The sequence below is a fragment of the Arachis ipaensis genome, chromosome B5 (genome assembly GCF_059453495.1).
Source record: "Arachis ipaensis isolate K30076 ecotype BB chromosome B5, ASM5945349v1, whole genome shotgun sequence".
In the NCBI taxonomy this organism is placed as follows: Eukaryota; Viridiplantae; Streptophyta; class Magnoliopsida; order Fabales; family Fabaceae; genus Arachis; species Arachis ipaensis.
Genome location: NC_142440.1, coordinates 157391454 through 157404557, shown reverse-complemented (window position 1 = coordinate 157404557; position 13104 = coordinate 157391454). Strand labels below are relative to the sequence as shown.

Genomic DNA, 13104 nt, shown 5'->3' with positions numbered 1-13104 from the left:
TTTATAGTACTCATAACATATTTTAAGCCATTTTTTTAAATTATTTTGTATAGAATAAAATATATCTTTTAATTATTTTGTATGGAATAAAATATTTTCTTTCATTTCTAAATTATTATTGACTATGTAGAATATTTTATTTAAAATTTGAGTACATGCATGTATTTACCTAATTTATTATAACATTACAAATTTTTATAGTACTCCTAATATTTTTTAAGCCATTTTTTTTAAATTGTTTTGCATAGGATAAAATATTTTTTGTAGTATAATTTAAAAAAATTTATTAAAAAAATTTATTAAAAAATATTCATGAACTATTAAAAATGGACAGAAAAGTATTGTATGGAATTCGAATTGATAGCTCATTAATATTTTAAAGAAGTCTCGTAATTAAATATTTTGTTAGCTTTTTTTTAACGTATGAAATAAAAATATATATTTTTTTAATTTTTAAATTATTAATTTTTTTAATAAATTTTTTAATAAATTTTTTTTAATAAATTATTAATTTTTTAACAGCATAATTCGAATTATACCATGAATTACTGTGTGTAATTCGAACCAAGCTAGTTCGAATTAGTGTGTGCGTGTGTTTGTGTGTAATTCGAACCAAGCTGGTTCGAATTATGTGTGTGCGTGTGTTTGTGTGTAATTCGAACCAAGCTGGTTCGAATTATGTGTGTGCATGTGTTTGTATATAATTCGAACTAAGCTGGTTCGAATTATGTAGAGATGGAGTTCTAACCAAGCTGGTTCGAATTACATAAAAATAGCTTCTGACTTATTGCTGAAACGATTTTCAGTTTGGCCTATTTACGTTACACTATTTTTAGCTTGGCTTATTAAGATTTTTTACCCCCTAATATATATTAATTAATTATATCAGAGGGAGATAGAAAAGTAATGCATCTCAATCCTCTAGCTTATTGGAAACGAAGCATTTATATACTACATAAACATATAGTTGAAGAAGCTAATTAATAGTTTAATTTGAAAATGAACAATAATAAATAATATATCATATATAGGAATGACAAACAGGTCTAAATTCGTTGGGTCAATCCGTCTAACTCGTTAAGAAAAAGCGGATTGGATTAAAAAATTGAGACCGTCATACATCAAAAGTCCGTCTAATCCGCACCACTTAAACCGTGGATTTTGGTGGGACGGGCCTCCCTGACGGGCCTAACGCTTTTTTTTGTTAGGGACATTTTTTGAAGATGTTCTAATTTAGTATTTTGAATTATGTTTTATGTTTAATTGATTATATTCTAATGTTGTAGATATTTAATTATATATTTTGGACAATATTTATTTTGTTTTAGACAATGTTAGTTTTATTATTTTATTTCAAAAAATTTGGTTTGTGATTATGTTTATTATATATTTATAATTTTAAAGACTTTAATAATATTTATAAATTTAGAAATTATAAATTTTGTATGTCTTTAAAAATTATAAATTTATTAAAGTAATCATAAAATTATATATATTATTTAATATTTAATATTAATAAAAAAAGATATTTGGCGGACTGCGGGTTAAGCGGAACAGGGGTGAAATTTTAGGACCGCCTCATTAAATAAAATATATATTAACTTTAAAAAAAATCGTAAATTAAATCAACATTTTAATCGATGATTTTATATAATAGATTTATTCTATTTATTTAATTTCAAAGAGGAATTTCCATTGTACAAAAGTCGTCGATATTACAAATATTAAAATAGACGATGATTTTAAAAGAAAAAATTCTCATCCACTGTTCATTGGTAATGCGACGATAATATTAAGGCGTTATAAGGTCGTCAAAATAATAGACGATTTAGTTGTCGATTTTAATATTTTATTTCTAATATCTTTTTCATTTTATCGACGATAATTTATCGAAAAATATCGACAAAAAATATGATTATCAATTTTTAGCGTAAATAATTTAATATTGTCACACTTCAATTAATAAAATTTTGCTTAATCATCCTAAATTACTTTTCTTTTTATTTTACACATGAACTAATAATTTATTAAGTAAAAATCAAATATTACTCAAACTTATTATCACTAATACAATTGAATTAAATAAATATTATTTTTTTTAAATATAATAATAATCATCTGCATAACACATAGTAGGGAGTACATGTGCATCAGTGCATGATAATAGAAAGGACGATTAACATATGAATTATAAACTACAACATATATATTCATTAAATATTTTTCATTATGCTTAAGCAATTTAAACTAGTAACAAATAAACTAAAACTATTAAAAAAAAGTTTATGCAAATTTAGTTATTTTACTTAATAATTATATATTTTTTAGGAAAGAATCTTATTCTAGCTCCTAATAAATGAAAGAACAAAATTATGTTGTCACTGAAATTTAATTAAGTTTAAAAATTATTATTTATAGTATAATCCAACTTTGAAACTTAAAAGTTTGTAAAGATAGAATATTTTATTGCAACCTAAAAATAATTTTGGAAAAAGATAAAAAAAAAAATATAAAAAGAAGTTGTGTCATCAATTTGGAAATAATATTATCATCATTTTTCATATAATAGTTGTATTACAAAAAGTTCATAACTAATAGTTTCTTATATCATTATAATATTTTTTTTAACAATTTAATAATACTCAAACAAACTCTTAATATCTCGAGTCATAAGATTTATAATGGTACAATCACACTTATATTAGATGGCACACTATCTTTAATTAGAGTCCAAATTATATTACCATCAATTTTCGAATTCTTATTTGATATTCCATAAATAACTCCTCATATCACACTATAAAAAAAAACTGAGAACCCTTAAATATACCGTCAATAAAGGCTCGAATTCATAAGATTATATAATTACTGGTGAATTTAAGTTTTTAACAATAACTTCGTCGATAATTACTGGTAGATTTAAGTAAAGACTATTTATTTTGTTGAATAATTGCTGAAATTTAGTTGAATAACATTGACTTGAATTTGAATGTTAAACTCTTAGTTGTGTTGATTTTGCATCTCTGATGTATGTGCATGCCAAGAAATCGTTTATATGCTTCTATGTCTATTATTTATTTTAAATTGTATGTTATAGCTACCATGTGATTTAGAATGTTTGATTTTTGTTTGGCATAGTTAATTAAATCTCTTTGTGTTAAAGAATTGTAATATGTTGAAAAATATTTGCTAATTGAGTTTTGAGTATACATGTTGTGCGTAAATGCCAAATTGTTTGATTGAAATTTATTTCACATTTAATATCTGATTTAGATCCAATAATGCATATTCTAAGCCACTTGCTGTTTAGATTGTCAAATATTAAACTTAATGTTATGGGATTAGTTATAAGAATTACATTAGTATTATTATAATTTATTATTGATTTGTTGTTCTAAATTTCTGTTAATTAGTATGCTATTTGCAGACATGACGATAGGTAGAGGTGTTGCAAATTAGGCTACTGGTCGTGGTCGCAGTAGAAGGAAGGTTTCTTCTAGTACCCCTAGGAATTATGGATTCTCTCCCCTACTCCGACTACCCCAGTGACGTTACAAATTGTGGATTTATTGGATCAGCCGTTTATCATGGTCCCTAATCCTAATTACACCCCTTTGTCTATGGCCACGACGCCGCCTCTAACCGTTTAGCAGTCCACTGCCATGGCGACGCCGCCTCTAACAACGAAAGCCGCAGCCCCGGAGTCCTCTTACGGAAGTAAGGCAGCTGATGCCCCTACACCACATCCCATCGTACGGTTGACGATTTGGCCTTATGGCAGCACGGGGTGAGTATCACTTTAAATCTTCTATATTTTCTGATTATTGAATTGCTGAAAGGGTTTGATTATTGATTCTAGTTTAGTGGATTTAGAGTTGTAGGTTTAAATGGCTGGAAGTATTTCATGTTTCCTGATTATTGAATTGTTGAAAATGTCTGATTATTGATTCTAGTTTAGTGGATTTATGGATGTTGATTCTTGAGTATTACCTGTTGTTTATTGATTGTTGACATTTGGTGTTGTTTAAGTTAATTGTTGATAAATAGAGTTTGTGACGCATTCTAGTTATAGATGAAACTCTACTGAAATTTCTATAAAAATCTCTATATATTGTGGTTATTTGGTTCTGAAGTTTTAATTTATATTATCATATTGGTTTATTTGTGGATTGTTGATAGGTTTACGCTGAACAACAACACATGTATTTAGAAGATGACCAACGTCATCAAGCTAATGTACGATCATCTCCACAAAAGATCCCCTATATGAGACCAATGATTTCAAAAATAGGCGGTAATTAATTTTTTTTTTTAGTTTCAAAATTTTTTAACTAGTTTATATCTTTTATTTAAATTAACTAATTTTAAAATTTCTTTGTGCAATTACACTTTATTATTTTATTGTATTTTTTTGATTTACTTATTTTTAATTTATTTTAAATAATAAGTTTCTATTATTTATAAATTGACTATTTATTTCACAATTTTCTTTTAAAAAATTAACATTATCGTCGGATTTATCGAAGGAATAATCTAACGATAATAGTACGAAAAATAACATATTGTAACATCAACATTCCCGTCGAAAAAATTCGCTGCTAATAATCAAATAATTTTTCGAATAGGTAATCTACTGCAGAATCCGATGATAATTATCGTCAAACGAAAAAAATTCAATGGCAAATATTTACCTGCAAAATTTATATTGTTCAATTTCTTGTGATAGTAATTTAAGTACCATAAGATTTTGTTCATTTTTCCGATAAAAAAATCTGATAATATTTAATGTTTTTTTTTGTAGTGTCGTCTAATTTAATATACACTAAATAAAATTTGAAGGGACTTTTATTTAAATACAAGACATGAGAGTTTTTAAAATTATAAATGTTGAATTTCTCACTCTAACATCCCTCAAGAAAGTTTGTAATTAATATAGTTTTATATAGGAGTATCTTTAATTCTTGATGCTTCATAGCCTGAAGTGTTTTAGTGGAGAGGAGATATCGTAATCTAGCTTTGTGGTATACACCAGTTTAACCAAGTCCGGCATTTTCATTTCCTTATAAATTGGAGGATTCTCTTTTGTTACCAACTCTTTTATTGGTCCATACATTCTTAGACATTCATCCTGAACATGTTGTCTCAGAGAGCATGAAACCGAAACTCGTGGACCTACTTTTTGAGCCACAACTCTGTGTTTGGCGCTCATAAACTTGTCATTTGTGATTAGCTGTAATCAGTGCTAAGACATTAAATAGGTCATTTGAACAACTTAACTATTTGATTTGTGGCATATTATATAACATAGTAATACATGATTAGATATTTGCTTAAAATAAAATTAAATTCAATATACAAATATAAAGATTAAAGTAGGTTTCTCTAATGTTTAATTTTTTTTAATTTTTAATATGAGTTTTTTATTTATATCAAAATTATTTTTATATATTTTTAATTTTGTCTCTAACATTTTAAATAGAATTAACGTTCAGAATAATTTTGACATAAATAAAAATATTAAAAATAAAATTAAATAAAACAAATTTAAAAAAAAAAGGTAAAGTATTAAATTGGTCCCTTATGTTTGGGCATAATTCTATTTTGATCCTTAAGGTTTAAAATATCCTATTTGAATCCAAAAAAGTTTCATTTAGTATCAATTTAGTCTCACAATGAGGTCAAAGTTAAATAATTAATGGAATGTCCTACATAACAACAGTACAAGAACAAAATCGATAATCTGGAGAATAAGTACAAGCTTCAGAGGCACAAAATCAACCGTTGATGCATCAATACATTTATTTATCATTCTCTTTAGTTCTATATAAAATATTTTGTTTATATTATAAGAAAAATAATAAATAAATGTATTGATGCATCAACGGTTGATTTTGTGTCTCTGGAGCTTGTACTTATTCTCCAAATTATCGATTTTGTTCTTGTACTGTTGTTATGTAGGACATTACATTAATTATTTAAATTTGACCTCACTGTGAGACTAAATTGATGCTAAATAAAACTTTTTTTTATTCAAATAGGACACTTTACACCCAAACATAAAGAACTAATTTAATATTTTACCCTTAAAAAAATTTAAAATTTATAAATGGTTAAAGATAAAAAATATACTTTATTTTTAATATAAATCACTAAAAAAACAATGATAAAATTATGATCACCTGCATCATGTCACCAAGGTTAATGATGAAAGCACCAGGAAAGGGAGTGATATCAAACCATTGGTTTTCATGAAAGACTTGAAGTCCACCAACTTGATCTTGTAGAAGAATAGTTACAAAGCCCATATCCGTATGAGCACTTAACCCCCAAGTGAGTTCAGGCTCAGGGCAAGGAGGGTAATAATTTCCAACCATGAAAATCCCTTCACCACAATCTATGTCCTTGAGGTAATTGCCTTCTAGGCCTAATGCCTCCGAAAGCAATTCCAACAGCGTCAGTGCCAGTTTCTTGATATGATCTAAGTATTCAATTATTACATCTCTGCAAACAAATTAATCTCGCATGTCATGAAAACAAATAATTTTAACATTTTTTGTTTGTGTTTTTATTTTTCAAAATTTATTTTCTCTTCTTATTTTTTTTTCTTATACAAAAATTTTAAATAATAAAAATATAAAAAATGAAGTAGAAAGGTATTTAACTTCTTCTAAACAAAAATCAAATCCATTACTTTATTTAAAGAAAAAAAATAGCTATTACTTAACTTAGTTAAATTAATAAGTAAAAATTTACTTATAGTTATTTTTATAGAATGTTAATAGTTAAAAGCATATCAAAATTTTTAATAGTTTTTTATTATTAACTATTTTTTGAAAATTTTCACAATATCTTCCTAACACGATAAGTTAAGGATTGGTCTATTTCAAATTGGAGTTTCATTTAAAGATTTGCGACCAATCAATAGTTACTGTATATTCAAACCTCTTTACTTAAACGAGTAAATTAATTATTTAACTAATTCGAATTAGTTATCGACGATATGTGAGTCTTTACCAAACTAAACCAAGCTAGAGTTATATACCTGCAAATTGAAGGGAGTTGGTGAGGGTCAAGGGGCCCTGGTGCCAATAAACAATAGAGGGTGTCCCTCCAATTAACCTCTGAAGTTGTATAAAAATTGAAGTTGGTGTTGTAGAACACTCTCTTTGTAATATCACGTGAATAGAATTCTTTCTTCACCTCAGCATCTTGCTCATGAAATTTACGCACCCCATCAAGCATTTCATCCAAAATACTCTGTGGAATTTTATGGTTGACCACTTGAAAGAACCCCCATTTCTCACCTGCATCTTTGACTTTCTGAACTATCTCATGGCGTGAATTACCTTCTTCGTGTAGTGATCCCAAATCAATAACTGGAATACTAACATTGGTAGCAGAGGAAGAAGAGGAAGAAGAAGAATCGTTGACTTTATGGTTATCATGAACAAATATCTTTGGTAACTTAGTCAAACCAGCATCAACAAGACCCTTCACACCTGCTTTTGTTTCATCAAAAAGCTTTAATTCCTTGTTCCTATCATAACTTCCATCTTCATGATCTGCTTCCATCATGTTTCACTCAAGTTTTCAATAAAAATTATCTATTCAGTTAAGAACTTAATTCATGGTATCTAGAAACCTCGCGCGTAATGTTATTTTTTCTGCCTTGCTTGCTTTAATGGTAATTATTATCAGAGCTAAGTCAGAAGTCAACTTGGATAATTAAGACATATTATCAAAGGGAAGTAAAGTTCGTAAAAAATTGAATATTTTATTGCAACCAAAAATAGTTTTCGTTTATAGTTTATGAATCCGGGTTGGGGCGGGTGGCTACATGATTAGATGCACAATCAATATAAAAATGCACAAGTTTTTTTTTTTTTTTTATTTACCAAAGATATGAAGACTGAAACACGCAATCTCTTAGATGAGTATGGGAAGATTATGTCATTTAAGCTATTACTCATTGGCATAAAAATGCTAAAGTTGAGCCAACCAATTTGAAATAATATATATAATGGTTTATGCGTGAAATCAATTTGTATGAAGCATGCATCATCTAATTGAATGGAAGAAGAGCTTCTTGATTGCTATGCATTTTTTAAGAAGTGACAAACGTAACACACTAATTTGTAACAAAAATATTATTTGTATATTAAAATTAACTATTAAAATTAATCACTAATGTATTTATATATAAATACATATGTAATTTAATTTATTTTTAATATATATTTATATTTTAACATATATTTTATACTGATAGCTGATTTTAATATACACGTAGAGTTTGGGTTAATGTTCAAATTCGTCCCTGAAAGATCACGCGATCTTTATTTTCGTTCCCAAATGATTTTTTTAATCAAATTAGTCCCTGAAAGATAAACTGTTAGTCAAATTAGTCATTCCGTCAATTGGATGATGACGTGTCACGTTAAGTGCCACGTGGCAGGTCAGTAACACGTGGCACGCCACGTGACAGGTCAGTGACACGTGGCATGCTACGTGTCACTTGACATATAAAATTTTTTTCTATTAGTCAAAATAGTACTTGAAAGTCCAAACGTAAGTCATTTTCATCCCTCAAATTTTAAAAATTAGTCAAACTAGTCCTTATCAAGAGAATGAGATCACTTATTCTCCTTATCACCTATATTTTGCTGCATATTTGGAATTATTAATGTTCTTTCCAAAATCAATTTCAGTTTCTTCCAAATTAAATCCCTAATATCTCTCAATCACATTATTATCCATTAAAGTGCAATAATTTTCTGCAAAAATTATGGAAGTTAAATTAAAAATTTTTAACAACTTCTAATATATAATTTATATTTTACATATAGACTATTAAAAAATAAAAAATAAAATATAAACAAAAATTTAAAAATAAATTTTTAAAAATAATTATTAACTCGTCATATTAAAATCAATAAATAAGCATACATACGAATATTAAATAAAAATATTAAAATAATTAAAATTATGACCTATTAGTACATATATGAGATAAATTGAAAAATACAACGTATAGTTTAAAATTTGATAATATTAATTATAAAAATTTATTAATTATAGACATCATATGTATAAAATTATGAATATTATGAGTACAAAATTATGGATGTTATTAATATGAAATTATGGATGTTATGTGTATGAATTTATGAATGTTATGAGTAAATTTATCAATTGAATAAATTAATTTAAGAATTTGACATTTTTTAAAATTCAATTATGATAAAATTTAAAAACATCTGTATTAATTTTATAGTTATTTATGCAATAATTAAAAAATGATATGTGTATGGATGTAATATCTAATAAACATGAATTTAATTTTTAGATATTAGTTATATGTAATTATGGATGTTATGTATATAAACGTATGAATGTTATGTATGAATTTAGTTAGTACAATATAATTATAAATGCACATAAAACACACACAAAATAATAAATCAGTTTATTACTATACCTTATCAAAATTAGTGTAATTTTCTATATTTTCGAAAATTGATTAGTTGACAACAACTTTGTTAAATGAGTCCATTTATTATTCAAATTTTTTAATAATTTCTACCATAGATACCGTATTAAGATCGAATTCATAAATATAAGGATGCGAGTAGAATAGAATTTATAACTTTGCGTCCACGCAATAATGGAAGTAACACATACACGTGTAATGGAGAATACATACTTGAGTTTCATGGTGTCCTTCTTGGCTTTTTTTTCTTTTCTTGCTTCCCAACTTCTTCACTATCTGTTTCATTATAGTGATACTATTTGTAATGATAAAGATGATTTTTTGTAAAATTTTTTGACATATTCTAATTGTGTTAAAATTATGAATTTTGAATGAAAATAATTGAATTAATAGAAACAAAATCATATTAGGTAGCTTTTCGATTTTGTATCTCTCCATTGAATGATAATAAATAACTTAACAAAAATAAAAAATGAATTACAATAAAAAAAAGGATCATGATAATAATAATAAAACAAAAAAGCGTTCATAATAATAATCCGTTACAATTATTGAATTTATGTGATATAATCGTATCTCTATTAGGTGAAGGAACAGAGCAAGCTAAGAATCAATTACAATGATAAATCATAACCGTTATTAATTATTATTATTAATCTTTATTATATTCTTAAATATAAAAATCAAATTATAAAAAGGAATATTAAGTATCAATTACAAGAATGTCTAATAATAAGGGATATGATATTATAATTAATATCATTAATAAGTAGAGTTGATAAAAATATAATAAGTAAAATGATAAGAGAGTGGACTAAAAAATAAAACTGTTATTAAATGATGTAAATAAAGTATATTATAAAAAATTTTGGTTAATTATAGCCGAAACTTTTTGGTTACCAAACTTTTTCTATATATATAGATGGACAATTCAAATTTCACACATTTCATATTTATTGCTCTTTTTCTCCTAAAAAAAATTGTTATATCTAAAATTTAAATTTAATATATATTTCTTGAAATATTAAATACTTAAGAGTTAAGAGTGTTCTAGTAACTCATCATTAGTTTTTGGAAAAATATAGGGTACCAACATATTATCTGCCAACTTCTGCTAACTCTTATTTATAATTGTGTTTCATGGAAGTGTGTTCGTGAATGTGTCTAATAATTAATATATTTTAAATATATATATAATAAAGAGACACATCCAGAAAATATATCTATAAAGACACTTCTATTAAACACAGCTATAAAAAAGACATTTTTATTAGACACATCTACGAACACATTTCCATAAAAAACAATTATAAATAAGAGTTGGCAGAAGTTGGCAGATATGCTGTTGGTAACGTAGCGGAGCCGTTAATTTTTTAATTAAAAATTTGGAAGTTTAAGATGAAAATATCTCGTGTGATAAACTGTCAGCCATAAAAAAATATTTATCACACCTTAAACTGTTTTTAGGGTTGCCATCAAATCTTAACCACTTTCTAATATTGGATTATGTATGTTTTAATAATCAAATAAAGTTGACTTTCATGTACCTATAACTGATTGCACTCATACCTTGTCCAAGAATTGATATCAGATATTATAATTAAGAACTCCGCTAGGCAATCAAGGCAAAATAACATTACATGCGATTCCTACTAAACACTGAAGTCTTGAAATAGCAGCCTTTTTTTTATGGAGTGGAACATGGCTGGCACTGATGAATCTGGTTATGATAGGTAGAAGGAGTTAAGGCTTCTTGATGAGACCAAAGGTGGTGTGAAGGGTCTTGCTGATGCTGGTTTGACTAAGCTTCCAAGGATCTTCATTCACGACAACCTTAACACTTGTTCCTCTCATTATGTCAGTGCTAATATTCCAGTCATTGACTTGGGATCACTGCATGAACAAGGTAACTCATCATCAAGGCATGAGATCGTTGAGAAAGTGAAAGATGCGTGTGAGAAATGGGGGTGCTTTCAGGTGGTCAACCATGACATTCCAAAGAGGGTGTTGGATGAAATGCTTGAGCAGGATTCTGAAGCAAAGAAAGAATTCTATTCACGTGATATATCAAAAAGAGTGTATTTCTGACCAACTTTGATTTGTATACAGCTCCATCAACTAATTGAAGGGTTACCCTTCATTGTGCATTGTCCCCTGCCCCTTTTGATCCTCACCAACTTCCCTCTGTTTGCAGGTACTTTTGTACTACTTTCTAGTGAGTAACAATAAAATTTTATGGTTTAAATTTAGCTAGATTTTACGAATTTGATAACATTGTGCAGAATTTCAGTTTCATGCAGTGTAAAAGAGTTTTATATAATTATCTAACGAGGAATGCTAGGGGGCAGCAACTTTTGTGATTTGTAGCCATCAAATAGCCATCAATAATGGTTTTAATGGTGTGAGATTTAATCCAATGGTTCACTTTTTTTTTCTAGTTACATGCTGACCAGAATTTAACAAAGTTGCTGGCCCCTAGACTTTTCCTTATCTAATTATATATTATTGCATCAGTAAAAATAATTTTAAATTCAATACTTAAAAAAATGGTCTAAACGTACGAATTTGATAGGTAAACTTCACTTGTATTACTTTTCTTATTTTAATAAACTTTCACTTCTAACTTTCTTTAGTTTTCTCTCGCTTATCCTCTTCCCTTTATATGATTTCTAGTATTAGTAACTTTTCAAATATTGATCAAGGGTTACTAACTTTCTCTCTTACTAATGTGAAATCAATTTATTACTTGCAGAGATATAATGATGGAATACTCAAACAGAGTCAAGAAACTAGGCCTAACTCTATTTGAATTGCTTTCTGAAGCATTAGGACTCAAACCCAGTTGCCCTCAGCCAGAACTGACTTTAGGGGCAAGTGGCCATTGGGATACTAGCTTCCTCACAGTTCTTCTTCAAGACCAAGTTGGTGGCCTCCGAGTCTTCCATGAAAACCAATGGCTTGATATCACACCTGTCCCTGGTGCTTTGATCATCAATGTGGGTGATATGATGCAAGTAAGTTCAATTCATCAATTATCTAAATTAAAGGAGATGTATACTTAATTAATATTAATGACATTAATTACGTAAGTAACAACTTTATGTATGTTTGGTCATCATTCTTAACAGCTAATCAGAAATGATAAGTTTGTGAGCTCTAGACAGAGTTCTGGCTCCAAAAGTAGGTCCGCGAGTTTCGGTAGCATGCTTTTTCAGGCAAGATCATCCTCCTGGGACTTTCAAGGTTTATGGACCAATAAAGGAGTTGTTGAGAGAAGAAAACTCTCCAATCTATAAGGATATAACCGTAAATGACTTGATTACATACCAAGGCTCCATAGGGCTAAATGGTGTCAAGGCACTAGAACACTTCAAGTTGCATTGTAAAGCATGCATGAAGAATTTGAAGAGAAACTGGCTGAAAGTCATGCAAGTTTGTTTTATTTGGAGTGTATGTGTTGAAGAAGGGAAATGGATCCTCTCCAGTTTTTTTAACACTTGAGGAAATGCAGTGTGATTTCTTACCATTAACTTTATAAGTGAGGCCAAAATTAAATATGAGAGAGAAAGTAATGAAAGATGAGAGATCAGAGTTGACATCATCCAATTTTTTCT

The 13104-nt window shown here is 27.6% G+C and overlaps 1 protein-coding gene and 1 pseudogene across 2 annotated transcripts; one reads left to right on the top strand and one right to left on the bottom strand.

Moving 5' to 3' along the window:
• Nucleotides 1-4832: 4832 nt before the first annotated feature.
• On the bottom strand, nt 4833-7675 carry LOC107644792 (deacetoxyvindoline 4-hydroxylase). The gene is made up of 3 exons (XM_016348716.3): nt 7043-7675; nt 6180-6501; nt 4833-5230 (listed from the first exon to the last, which is right to left on the bottom strand). The coding sequence occupies exons 1-3, from the start codon at nt 7573-7575 to the stop codon at nt 4970-4972; spliced, it is 1116 nt and encodes a 371-aa protein (XP_016204202.1). The 5' UTR covers nt 7576-7675; the 3' UTR covers nt 4833-4969.
• Nucleotides 7676-9931: 2256 nt separating this feature from the next.
• Nucleotides 9932-13027, top strand: LOC107641512 (1-aminocyclopropane-1-carboxylate oxidase homolog 1-like; annotated as a pseudogene). The gene is made up of 4 exons (XR_015883474.1): nt 9932-9966; nt 11203-11684; nt 12243-12504; nt 12619-13027. The product of XR_015883474.1 is annotated as a 1-aminocyclopropane-1-carboxylate oxidase homolog 1-like (transcript).
• Nucleotides 13028-13104: the final 77 nt, after the last annotated feature.